Consider the following 12,180-nt stretch of genomic DNA (forward strand, 5'->3'; position numbering starts at 1 on the left):
TAATGGTTTTCTAGATCAGTTCTATAACAGAGGCCTTGGCCACTAATGAGCTACTCCTTCAGAGTGCTCAGTTCAGAGAAAAGGCCCTGCCCCAGGAATGAATTTATAGACTCCACAGTAGAAGAAACTGTTTTTTAATGCCACCAACACCTTCCCTTTAATCTTTTCCTTCCCTTAGTGTGTCGGTCCCCAACTTCCCAGGGGACAAGTATGAGAAACTTTTCAGGTACTCAAACACATGAAACTGCATAAATATAGAGATTAAATTCCAATGTCCATCCAGCTTTTCTTTAAAATACTCCACATTAACACCCCAAGGCTCTGGAGTCCCCACATTCTGAGTCAGAGAGAGGAAGACCACTTCTTACACGATCCTCAAAAGATCAATCGTGGATCGTCCGAGAAAATGAAGCATACAAATAACCATCTGAACATTACATTTCTATATACAGGGAGGGAAAAACGACCCCAGATCTCCATCAGGAGAAATACACAAGGATGGTCAAGGCAGCACATTTGTTTCAGCACAAGCAAAACAAAACACCAAACAACCTGTTTGATGTTGAAACATTCAACCTGCTGAATGTTTATCAACAGGGAATCAGATACCTAAAAGGTAATACTTTCACAATACCATAAAATGCTTAAGATAGGTCTCAAAATCAGGGTAGGTTTAAAAAGCAAGACGCATGATTATGTACAATGTAATACTGATTATATAAATGAAAAAGGACACCCCCCAGAGCAATTCTGCCTATTCTTTTTGGGTGCATGAATGTTTCTAATAGAAGTAACATGAATAAGGTAGTTGTTGCCTCTGGCGAGGGAAGGAGGGAAGTAATGAAGGCTGTTGCTTAAAGGGGGTTTTCACTACGTCTGTAACCACAATAGCTGCAAATAAGAGAAGAAGAAATAAAATCCCAGAAACCAATGTTAAATGTTACTAGTTAATTCTAAGTACTAGGAACATGGGTGTTTGCTGTATTCTCTGTGCTTTATTGTAATTTTTAAATGTGTTAAACTGAAAAAAGAAAACCATTAAAACAAACACTTGCAACTAAACAGTCACTGGCGCACCATCCCTTCACCCCTTTACCCTTTTCTTTTAGTCCCTGTGGGCAGAGCAGTGCTGAAGGGCTGTGAGCTCTGGAGTTGGATGACCAGGGCCCACTTACCAGCTCTGAGACCCGGGCGAGTTACTCAACATCTTTGAGCTGCCATGTCTCCATCTTTAAAAAGGAAATAAAGTAGCACGGACCTCACAGAGCAGGTATGAACACTCCATGAGTTCCTATGTCTCAAGGGCTTGGAACAGTGCCTGGCATACAGTAAGAGCTATCAGCATTTGCTGACAACAACAATAAATCCTGTTTCTCTTCAATCAAATGTTACTGAATTAAAAAGTTTACAGAACTCTCCTCAGTACTCTGTAATGACCTATATGGGAATAGAATCTAAAAAAGAGTGGATATATGTATAACTGATTCACTTTGCTGTACACCTGAAACTAACACAACGCTGTACATCAACGACACTCCAATAAAAATCAATTAAAAAAAAAACCTAAAGAAAAGGGTTTGCAATTTTTCCAATTAAAAAAAAAGTTTATAGAAATACTTCCAATTCAAATCCCCAAATATTTAAGGACTCACCGGTGAGTAGGGCTTTTTTTTTTTTTTTTTTTTTTTTGCGGTACACGGGCCTCTCACTGTTGTGGCCTCTCCCGTTGCGGAGCACAGGCTCTGGACGCGCAGGCCCAGCGGCCATGGCTCACGGGCCCAGCCGCTCCGCGGCATGTGGGATCTTCCCGGACCGGGGCCCGAACCCGCGTCCCCTGCATCGGTAGGCAGACTCTCAACCACTGCGCCACCAGGGAAGCCCGGTGAGTAGGTTTTTACAGCGCTTTACCCCCTCTGTCGGCTCCTGTTCCTCTGGCATCCCTGCCCTCTGCTGGCTTCCTCTCACCCTGGAGTTAAGTGTCCCTGGGCCTCAGCCGTTCCTAACACCGAACCGGCCGACACTGACCGGGCGGCAGCGATCCTCTAGCTCACCGGGCCTGGGGGGCAGCGATGCTCAGCCACAGAGCACCACGGCCTGCAGAGAACGACTGCCCTCAGATCACAGGCGGCCCTGGCGTTTCTCTTACCTTTCAAACTGCACCTTCTTATGTCCTCCTTCTTTAACATAGTCGAGAACCTGCTTCTGAGTCCGGCCACTAAAATGAAGACCACGAGAGGGGGCGGAGAAGACAGCAAGGCGTTCTCAGTTCACACCCAGCACCGCCCTCCACCAGATTTGCCTCCCTCTCTTCCCACCGCGGGGAGACACGGGAGTTTTCTCGGCTAGCCCGGGACGAAAGCAGCCCTGAGAGAAACTGTGCTTTGGCGTCCATTCTGTCTCTTGATATTTCCCTTATACACGACAGAAAAAGTTCAATGAACTCAACAACTTAACAATTCTGTGTTTGATTATTAAGCAACCATCCCAAGACCCTGTATACTTCATGAAGGCAGGGATAGTTCTGTTCACTGTATACCCCCAACACCTAGAGCAGAATCTGACGTGCAGTAGACACTCAAAGGTTGGTTGAAAGAATGAGTGAGAAATTGAACCAGTGATGGGCAGGTCTACATAGCATCTGGTGAAGCTACAGCAAGGGTTAACAAGGTGCTTTTGCTTCTACAGAGAAAGGAAATCCTTTCTGAATTAGAAGAGTTCCACTAGGCGTTGTCTGTGGCTGGGTAGACTGCCTTGCGGCTACCTAACGTTCAAACCGAACACAGCAAGGGGCTGCCAGGAGCCTTCTGCGATGACCGAGCAAACGTGCCATCAGCCAAAGCTCTCGGAAGCCAACTTTCCCGAGGAAAGTCTTGGGGAAAATGACCACGTGGCAAACAGAGAGATGTGAAGCAGAATCCTTACCTGAACCGAAACGATGACCCTCGGCTAAAGAGAACAGGCTTTGGCTTTGGTTTGGGCTCTTCAAAAAGTCTAAAAAAGGCATGATGTTCAACACAGATTTTCCAGAAGGATTTGCAAAAATCCCGACTGGCCATTAGGAATTCCAAGGTATCCTGGTATGAGCTCTAGAAAGAGAAAATAACACTTTGGTTTTTTCCATTACCCACAGACATCCAGTTACGATATGGGAAAGGGGACTGAAAACAAATTTGTCCAAGAAAGTTTCGATTGTGTGTTTTATTATAGCGTGACCCTAACTCCACATATTTAGTAAAATACATTTGTTCCTCATGACGAAACAGTCATCATCGTTCAACCATTTTCTTCCCCACTTAATTCCTTAGAGGAACAAACAGAAAATGGGGATACTCAGCAGAAGTTACAACATTTCCTTTGACAGAAATCATAAACAAATGCTGTTTACTTGGCTTACATTTCCTTCTTTAAAAAATATCCAAGTACTGAAATGCTTTCTCTGCCACCTTAAAATAACTGAAACACATTTCTTCTTTCTGTTTTCTCCCCCATGGTTCATGCCAACTTTGAATATTGTGCTTAAGCCTTTTCTCCATCAAAAGGCATATGGCTCCAGCCTCCAGGTGGCCCCAGGGACCATACAGGAAATGAACACTTTTTCTGGAGCACTGAAGTATCACCCAAGGCTGAAGAAGTCATGTCCTTTGATTTGGGAAAGGGCATATGGTAATTTTCTACTTCCAGACTGAATGCTCTCAATTTAAGTGATCGTATTATATAAACAAATGTTACCACAGCCCTTAACATTCTCAGCGGTTCCAGCCATTTTGGGAGAATCTCACAGTTCTCGGTAGTGCAGTCTCAACTTACAGACAAGTCGTGCTGCAGTACCCAGTCTTTTGGACTCAAAATACGTCTTCTCATAGAAAACAACTTCCAGTGGGTGCCTGCTTCCCAAATCAGGCCATAAAAACCTATTTCATCCATAATGTAACCAAATTACTATAAACCTAGACTGCCATTTATAATCTTCTTTTTCCCCCATGGGAAAAAGCACTCCAGTTCTTCTTGGGGACATCAGCACTCTGTCACCATCCATCCCTATTTTTATGGTGGATGGAGAAAACGCTTTCTTCCTGCTCTGACCCGGCGCCACGTGAGCGACATCTTTAGAGGGAGGGGGTCTTCAGGAAGTGTGCTAGGGGAGGGGCCGGGTCAGCTCGTGAGAGTGCGCTGTCAGGGGCTGGGGACAACAGCAGGACCGCCCCTGGGTGGGGAGGGACAGACCTGGAACACGGCAGGATGCTGACCGGGGTGTCGAGGTGGCTGAGGCTGCAGACACGGCGACTGCACAGGAGGGGGCGGCCCGTAGGTGCACAGCGAAGTGACCCCTCCCCGGGCACACATCTGTGCCGTGTCTACTGCTGATGACAGCTGTGGAGGGACTGAGCGTCTGGATACACCGTACAGACTGGCAGACACCTGGAGAGCTGCCGGCCATGGCTTCCACCTGCGCCCTAGCGGGACCTGCCCCACCCCGAGGGGGCTCACTGGTCTCCCCTCTTTCCCGAGAGGCACTTACGTTCACATCTGGGCGGAGCTTGATGAGAAAGCGCTTCCTCTTGAAGCTCAGCTTCCGCACCTTTGCCCAGTTGAAGGCATTGATCTTCGTAAAACCCTGGGAAGAAAGGTATCGGCCAGTGAGCCGGGAGATGAATGACAAGCAACATGGGAGTTGGTCTGCTCTGCTCACGGGGAGCTGAAAGCAGGGCTGACGTTCTACTGCTCCTAAGAATGCCTCTTGCTGGAGGATTCCCGGGCTCCGCGACTGTGCGATGATCCCCATTCCCTTCCTGGATCATTGTTTCTCACTAATTACATGATCTGGCCTTCAAATTAAGTCTGCCTCCAGGGAGAGAAGAGGCTGGCCGAGGGGCTGATACAAAGATAAATAAAAATAAACACCATGACGACCACCACAACGACTGGCGACCATCACGGCCGAGGGCCAGGCACTGTCCCGAGTCCTCTACAGCCCTTACCTTGTGAAGCCTTACTCGAAACCTGGGGAGCTGGATTTATTATCTTCATTCTACACCTGTGGAAACTGCAGCATGGCTAGATTTTAATTTGCCCGAAATCACATGGTTATTACTGCAGCAGAATGAGATTCCCGGGCATGTGCCTTAAGCAGCAGCTGTTGTTACAGCCACAGAAGCAACACAGCGGTTAGCGATCACCTGCTCTGTCCACACTGCTCTGCTTCCAACAGCACAAGCAGGGCTGGGGAGGGGAGACCCCATCCTCCGTGTGTCTCTGAGGCCAGAGAACAGTCTCCGGGAGGGACGCACACATCTTCATCTTTGATCGCCAGGTGGGACTGGGGGAGAGACAGTGGGGAGTCGCCAGATACCAGCTCCTATCTGTCCCATCCTCTCCACTGAAATTAGAATTCCTCGAGCCCATTTGAACACCAGAACCATTTGTTTCAATTGGTTAGAATGAAGCAATTAGGCACAGGCAAGAAGATTAATTTCAAGACACAGTCCTTGTAATATGATGACATTACGGAACAATTCTCAACACTTCAAGTGTCTCAAACACGATCCAAGCAAATTAATTCAATTGTGAGGCACTTCTTGCCCCGACTGTGATCTTTAGGAGTGTTTAAGGGTTTTAACTTTGAAGTGGAATGGCAGGACTGACGGCCACATGGTTTCACTGTTGTTTTTCTCATCAGGGACGCCTAGACGATTTCTGCAGGTCAGTGAGTGTTAAGTGTTAGGGACAGTCACCTCCTCAAACACCATGCTGCTCACAAAATGTCACTTCCTCGTGTCCCACAGGAAACCCAACTTCAACTTCTCTTGGGACACGAACCTTTGGTAATTAGTGTCCGTCATAAACGTCGGATATAGGAGCAAAGCATCACTGGGGTTGCTTTGGTAAAATACGAAGGGGGAAATGTAACCCAATCTGGCAAAGCTCAAAAAAAGAGTTTTAGGTCATGCACGTAATTACACCTTCAAAACTGGGTGAAATCTGACCCTATTTCATGAGATGAAATAGGGTCAGATGCTTTCTTCATACCCCTTTGAAACCAAAGCAACCGAAGCACAGATTATCCACTTTTGTTTAAAAGAGAAAGCCTTGAGGGATATATTGTACAGCACAGGGAATCTAGGCTATATATATATATATATATATATATATATATATTCTTTTTTAAATTAGGTATCATTTTCTTTTTTTTAATTGAAGTATAGTTGATTTACAATACTGTGTAAGTTTCAGGTGTACAGCAAAATGATTCTGTTATATATATTTATATATATATGTAAACATCTATAGTCTTTCAAATATTCTTTTCCATTGTAGTTTATTCTAGGCAATATTTTATAACAACTTTAAATGGAGTATAACCTATAAACTATTCAATCACTATGTCATGTACCTGAAAGTAACATAATATTGTGAACCGACTTCAATATAGAAAAAGAAAAAAGAGGGCTTCCCTGGTGGCACAGTGGTTGAGACTCCGCCTGCCGATGCAGGGGACACGGGTTCGTACCCTGGTCTGGGAGGATCCCACATGCCGCGGAGTGGCTGGGCCCGTGAGCCGTGGCCGCTGAGCCTGCGCGTCCGGAGCCTGTGCTCCGCAACGGGAGAGGCCACAGCAGTGAGAGGCCCGCGTACCGCAAAAAAAAAAAAAGAAAAAAGTCTTGAGGAAACCTTTGGGGTGACAAATATGTTCACTGTCTTGATTTCACTGATGGTTTCACAAGATATACATATTTAAGAACAGCATGCTTTAAATGTGTGCATTTAATTGCATGTCAATAATACTTCAATGAAATTGTCAAGAAAAAGAGATGCATTAATCAATAGCAGTACAGCAGCAGTGTGATCAAGGGTGCACACATTTCAGAGTGCAGAGTGCTATGTCCTTATGTAAAACACAGGTAAGGGTCCAAGAGCAGTATGTGTGTAGCTGCAAAATTATAGCAGGACATGGACGTAGCTTCTGTGAATTTATAAAACTGCTGTATCTTCTAAGTTAGGTAAATGTGAAACCACAAACAAGCTAACTTAGGTAAAACCCAAATCAGGTTAAAAAAAAAAAAAAAGAACCCAAATTAGGTTAAAAAAAATCAGATGACTATCATGGGCAACCGTGAAAAAGGTGTTTATTTTGGGGATCTGAAGCCTTGATTCCATTACACTATGTTCAAAGTTAGGTTAACAGAGAGATAGGGATTTCTACGATCCTACAAAGTCAATAAATGCAAACAAATCTGCAGTCATGGATTTCCCAACCAGAGCAAGGCAAAGGAAATCAAACCTGCAAGTTTGAGGGTCTGGACAGAAAAAGGAAACCCTGAGATGAGGTTTGTTTTTCCCTGTTCACCTAAAAATCACTCTCAGAGGTCTTAGCCCTGGACCACCCAACATGGAATCAGAGTTGAAGGGCCAACTCTTATCTCTGCAACACCAAGGGAACTGAGGTGGTTCTAAACGCTCTTACCTGAAACACTAGAATCCCCGTGTTGGCCACAGCCAGGTTGATCTTAGTGCCTTCCCGGTCCTTAGCTGGGTGCAATCGGATGCCGTACATCTCCAGCCTGCGGGCAATCTCCAGAAGCTGGAAATCCGATTCTGCTGGTGTTTGTCCACTGACAAAACAAAAATTCAAGAGAAAGGCCAGGAGATTTGAATTCTCCGTGTCTATGAATTCAAGATTAAGCATCTTCTCTTCGGAAATAAAAAGGCATTTCATCACCAACAATGGGGCTACCCGATCGGATGACACCCAGCCTCCCATTCATTATAATCCGAAGTTGAGCAACTGGAACAAAAGCTCCATTGCTTGTGTAACACAAAACCCCAAAAGTCTATCTCAAACTTGGCCAGTTTTTTGGAATCTCAAAGAGTTTCCTTTAAGGTCATATAAAAGCAAAACACGACCATGTTGAAACAAGTTTCTAGTCACTTACAATAGCCCTAAACTTGCAAAGTTCAACATTCTGTCAAGGCAACTATCACCAAGACTCAAGTGCCTTCCTTGAAATACAACAACAAAAACAAAAGGCACAGAGAATGCTTTGAAAATATTTTATTGATCAAAACAGAAAACCAGGGCTTCCCTGGTGGCGCAGTGGTTGAGAGTCCGCCTGCTGATGCAGGGGACACGGGTTCGTGCCCCGGTCCGGGAAGATCCCACAGGCCGCGGAGCGGCTGGGCCCGTGAGCCATGGCCGCTGAGCCTGCGCTCCGCAACGGGAGAGGCCACAACAGTGAGAGGCCCGCGTACCGCAAAACAAAAAAAACAAAAAAACCCCAAAAAAACAGAAAACCAAAATGGACATGGCACAAAGGTTCTCCATTTTCACAATATTCTTATACTGTCCCTAGTTACCATGTCCCCTTCCTGATTTCCTGGTACTTGGTCTTATACTCTTCCTTTTACTCCAAAGCATGGGGTGTCCTAAATTCCAGTGTTACTCTGGTCTCACAGGAAAGCAAGCAAGGAGCCCAGAGGTCTGGTCTTGAGTGGGTAACCTGTGTTACCAATAGTCCAGGATAAGTAACAACACTCACTGAGCCTCTGTGCTCTCCTCCCTCACCCTTTGTATATTTCTTCCCAATAAGTCACGGGTGTGTGTGCGTGTGTGTGTGTGTGTGTGTGTGTATCCACGTATGTCGAAGGATAGAGAGAAGGAGCTCAAAGCAAGTAGGAAGCAACAAAGGAGACTTACATGTGGTTATGGTGAAATTCCACAATTTTGTCTTCTAGTGCATCTTGCTGAGGTATGTACTTATTTTTTGCTAAATGCTCTCTGTCCAATGCTTCATCAAAATCCCCAATCTCAGCTACAAAGAAAGAGAGAAAGAAAAACCAGCCACATATGATTAATACTTCACAATTTGTTATACTCCCAGTGGACTGTTCCCCAACTAGCAAACCGGAAATACTAGCAGACAACACAAGGCAATCCCAGCTGGTAGGTATCCTAAGGGCTAGATGTGAGAAGCGGTGGCTGTAAGGGCATATTTAACAACTGTGACAACGTAAGACGACAGTTTCCGCTTTTTCTCATTTCTACCAGTTGGAAAGAAAACTTCAGAATCATCCATCTTTAGCCATTCATGTTCCTGGTTTGTTTCTTTCCTCCCCACCCCAACTAGGGGTTCACTTCTATTTCAGGCAGTACATTCTAGATATGTGGATTAAGGCCTTCTGACTTCTAAATAAGCCCCAGAATTTCAGGGCTTGACAAAATCAACTTTGGAGACACACGTATAGCAATTATTAGTGCAAATCCCAAATGCTTTCTCATGTAGAGAAAAGATGATTATAACTAGGGGTAAACATACATAATCTAATTTGGTAAACATAAATTCAAGTATCTTAAATTTTGTGTAGTTGTGTTGTCAGAAATGACAGATCAGATCGCAAATTCTTACAAATTTTTAGTCTACAAGGAAGTGGATGCATAATTTTCTCAAGTCCCCAAATTGCTCTAATCCGGAAAACTAAAGGATAGAGCTTTAAATTAATAATTGTACCTTAACATTAGCTCCAGCTCAGTTTACAGCAATTTAATACAGATGGAACAGCATGCCTTTATCATATAGTCTGTGTAACAAGCTTAATAAAATGACCAGAGTCTAACTGTTTACAATAAAAGTAAGTAAACCGTTGCCATGAAGCCTAATTTTCACTTTGTCATGTGAAGCAGCTTGTCACACTTTGGGCAATGCACCCCAGTAATCATGCAGGATGTGGCCTATATGTTGCTATAAATCACAGCCACTGAGAATATTTGCTTGGCACCAGCTGGGCCATTGGAAGAATCGGTCACCCACTAGCTTCTCACCGCCACGGCAAATCAATAACATCATTTCCTAGTTGGCACTTTGTGAACAGATTTCACCTTCCCTGAGTCAAGCTGCCACCCTCCATCACAGGAAAGCGTGCAGGAGTGGCCATACTGCCATGCTCACTGGTTTGCCATGGCGATGGTGACACTGTCTTTTCTGCACCTCCTCCTATCCGGCCTCAAGAAAGCACAGTTCATCTCATTAGTCACGGGAGTGCTGTTGCATCAAGTCCCCACGCACGTCGAATTAGTGAAGACGAAACCATCATTCCCAGGGGAAATACAGGGTTAGGTTCCTGCGAGACTCTGAAACATTTTCACCAACTAACCTTGTTTTCTGTGTGTTTCTGTTGAAAGACATCCTACTTTATGTACCTTGTTGATTCGTTAACACTGGACCCACGGCCAGCAGCACTGTAACTCACGTCTGAACGAAGCTTATCTACACCCATAAACACCCGTGTTTACTTTCTCCGTGAGGCACATCGAAACCTTCTTGCACTTAGGAACACTACACAGCACTTCGGCAACGATGCTTGGGGGCCATTTAAAACAGGGAAATCAACAGAAAGCACAGAAATGCAAAAAGCGTGGCTCCAAAGAGATCACAAAAAGGACACTTGTTTCCAGTATGACAGCTGAAACCAGAAGGCAGAGCATCACCTCCTCTGACCTCCACTGGGGAGGTGAGGGAGGGGCGACTCAAATTCTTTACCCTCTTGCGCGTGTCTGCGAGTAACCGTGAAAGCACCCACAGAGCTGATGCTGGGCTTACAAATAAATTTTAGAGAGCAGGTGAATTTGCAAACATGAAATCTGCAAATAATGAAGACGGACTGCGTATGGTGGGAGGGAGAAGGGACTCACCTAAATCCTAAATTTCTTACTTTTTTTTGTTTTTTTTTTTTTGCGGTCCGCAGGCCTCTCACTGTTGTGGCCTCTCCCGTTGCGGAGCACAGGCTCCGGACGCGCAGGCTCAGCGACCATGGCTCACGGGCCCAGCCGCTCCGCGGCATGTGGGATCTTCCCAGACCGGGGCACGAACCCGTGTCCCCTGCATCGGCAGGCGGACTCTCAACCACTGTGCCACCAGGGAAGCCCTCTTACGAGTTTTAAGTTTGGGTTTCTTAACATATATGGATTTTATAACAGAGCCTTTTCCATAATTCAATATAAACGAGCTAAGAATTCCAGTTTTTCCTTTGGCATCAGGGTCAATATGCCTAAACTGTCTTTCCCTCGGAGTCACTTGCTTTTCAACTCCTAAAATGCAAGGGCAACACGACGGTGAAATCCACTTTCTCCCACATGCTCTTTTCTTGGAAACATGGAAATAGGCACCTCCTTATGTCTGGAGAGTCTGAGAACTGTAAGTGTGCAAGATATGACTATTTTTTAATTAAAGGTGTCATATTAGCTGATGTATACACTAAATTCCTTAGCAGTCTACTCTTGGCAAAAAAATAAGAACACCACCAGCCCCAAATCCTGTGAGAAGTCTCATGAGGATGTGCTTGCACAAACTTGTTCTCCCAGGTACAATTCTTAGAATGGACGCACACACAACCTGCAGAAATCTAGCCCCACCATGCCTCCCCTGTTACATCAGGTCCAAATAGTGTTTGATTCTTCTCTTCATCAGCTTGTCCCACTTGGTCTATTCATAATCAACTAGAGAGTATTAAAAGTCTGAAATATATACAGGGGATACCTAAGGCCAGTAACAGAGGAACCAATGAAAACAATACAGACTATGTGAAAGATGACTCCATGAATTCAAATGAAAGGGAGGAAAATTTTTTAAAAATCAGATTGTGTGTATAGATACAGAGGTGATGAAAATATGGCTCACTAGAGATAATTTTCCATCAGCATTAATATCGCTTTTGCAGAAGGGAGATGAGTTGACCCCTCCTACCTTACTGATGACGTCAATAACTACCATTAATTTAAATGAACACACGATTCACAGAGGACTCTGTGAAATTTCTCCTTCCATGACAGAATGTACAGGATGCTTAAAAATACAGAAACGGGGCTTTGTAAGTATACGATTATAGAAACAGTGTGTCACACAACTGCGTATCACAGAGTACAGAAATAGCAGAAATACTTCTGAACCCACCTATATCATTTCCTTTGGAGAACTCAAGATTCTCAGGGGATTTTGAACCCCTTGTTGGTGTCTGGGGGTGAGGGGTCCATCAGACCAAGCACATGGTTTTCTGGATTCCCGTGACCCTCCACTTCCCATGTGTGCAAGCAAGATTCACTCCTTGTTTAAAAAGGAAGATTCACACTTTCTTTAAAAAGGAAGGGCCTTAGGACGAAGGGGCTACGAGACTGAATGGCATCGGGAATAA

At 44.8% G+C, this 12,180-nt stretch overlaps 1 protein-coding gene across 1 annotated transcript in view; it reads right to left on the reverse strand.

Annotated features, from left to right (window-relative positions):
• Positions 1 to 12,180, reverse strand: part of FARP1 (FERM, ARH/RhoGEF and pleckstrin domain protein 1) — a 295,645-nt gene that overhangs the window by 62,473 nt on the left and 220,992 nt on the right. The window contains exons 7-11 of the mRNA XM_079721658.1: positions 8,693 to 8,807; positions 7,463 to 7,610; positions 4,520 to 4,615; positions 2,923 to 3,086; positions 2,147 to 2,215 (exon numbers count right to left, since the gene is read on the reverse strand). Coding sequence (XP_079577784.1) covers positions 2,147 to 2,215; positions 2,923 to 3,086; positions 4,520 to 4,615; positions 7,463 to 7,610; positions 8,693 to 8,807 — 592 coding nt within the window. The remainder of the gene's footprint in view (positions 1 to 2,146; positions 2,216 to 2,922; positions 3,087 to 4,519; positions 4,616 to 7,462; positions 7,611 to 8,692; positions 8,808 to 12,180) is intronic.

Source organism: Hyperoodon ampullatus (assembly GCF_949752795.1).
Source record: "Hyperoodon ampullatus genome assembly, chromosome: 16".
NCBI lineage: Eukaryota > Metazoa > Chordata > Mammalia > Artiodactyla > Ziphiidae > Hyperoodon > Hyperoodon ampullatus.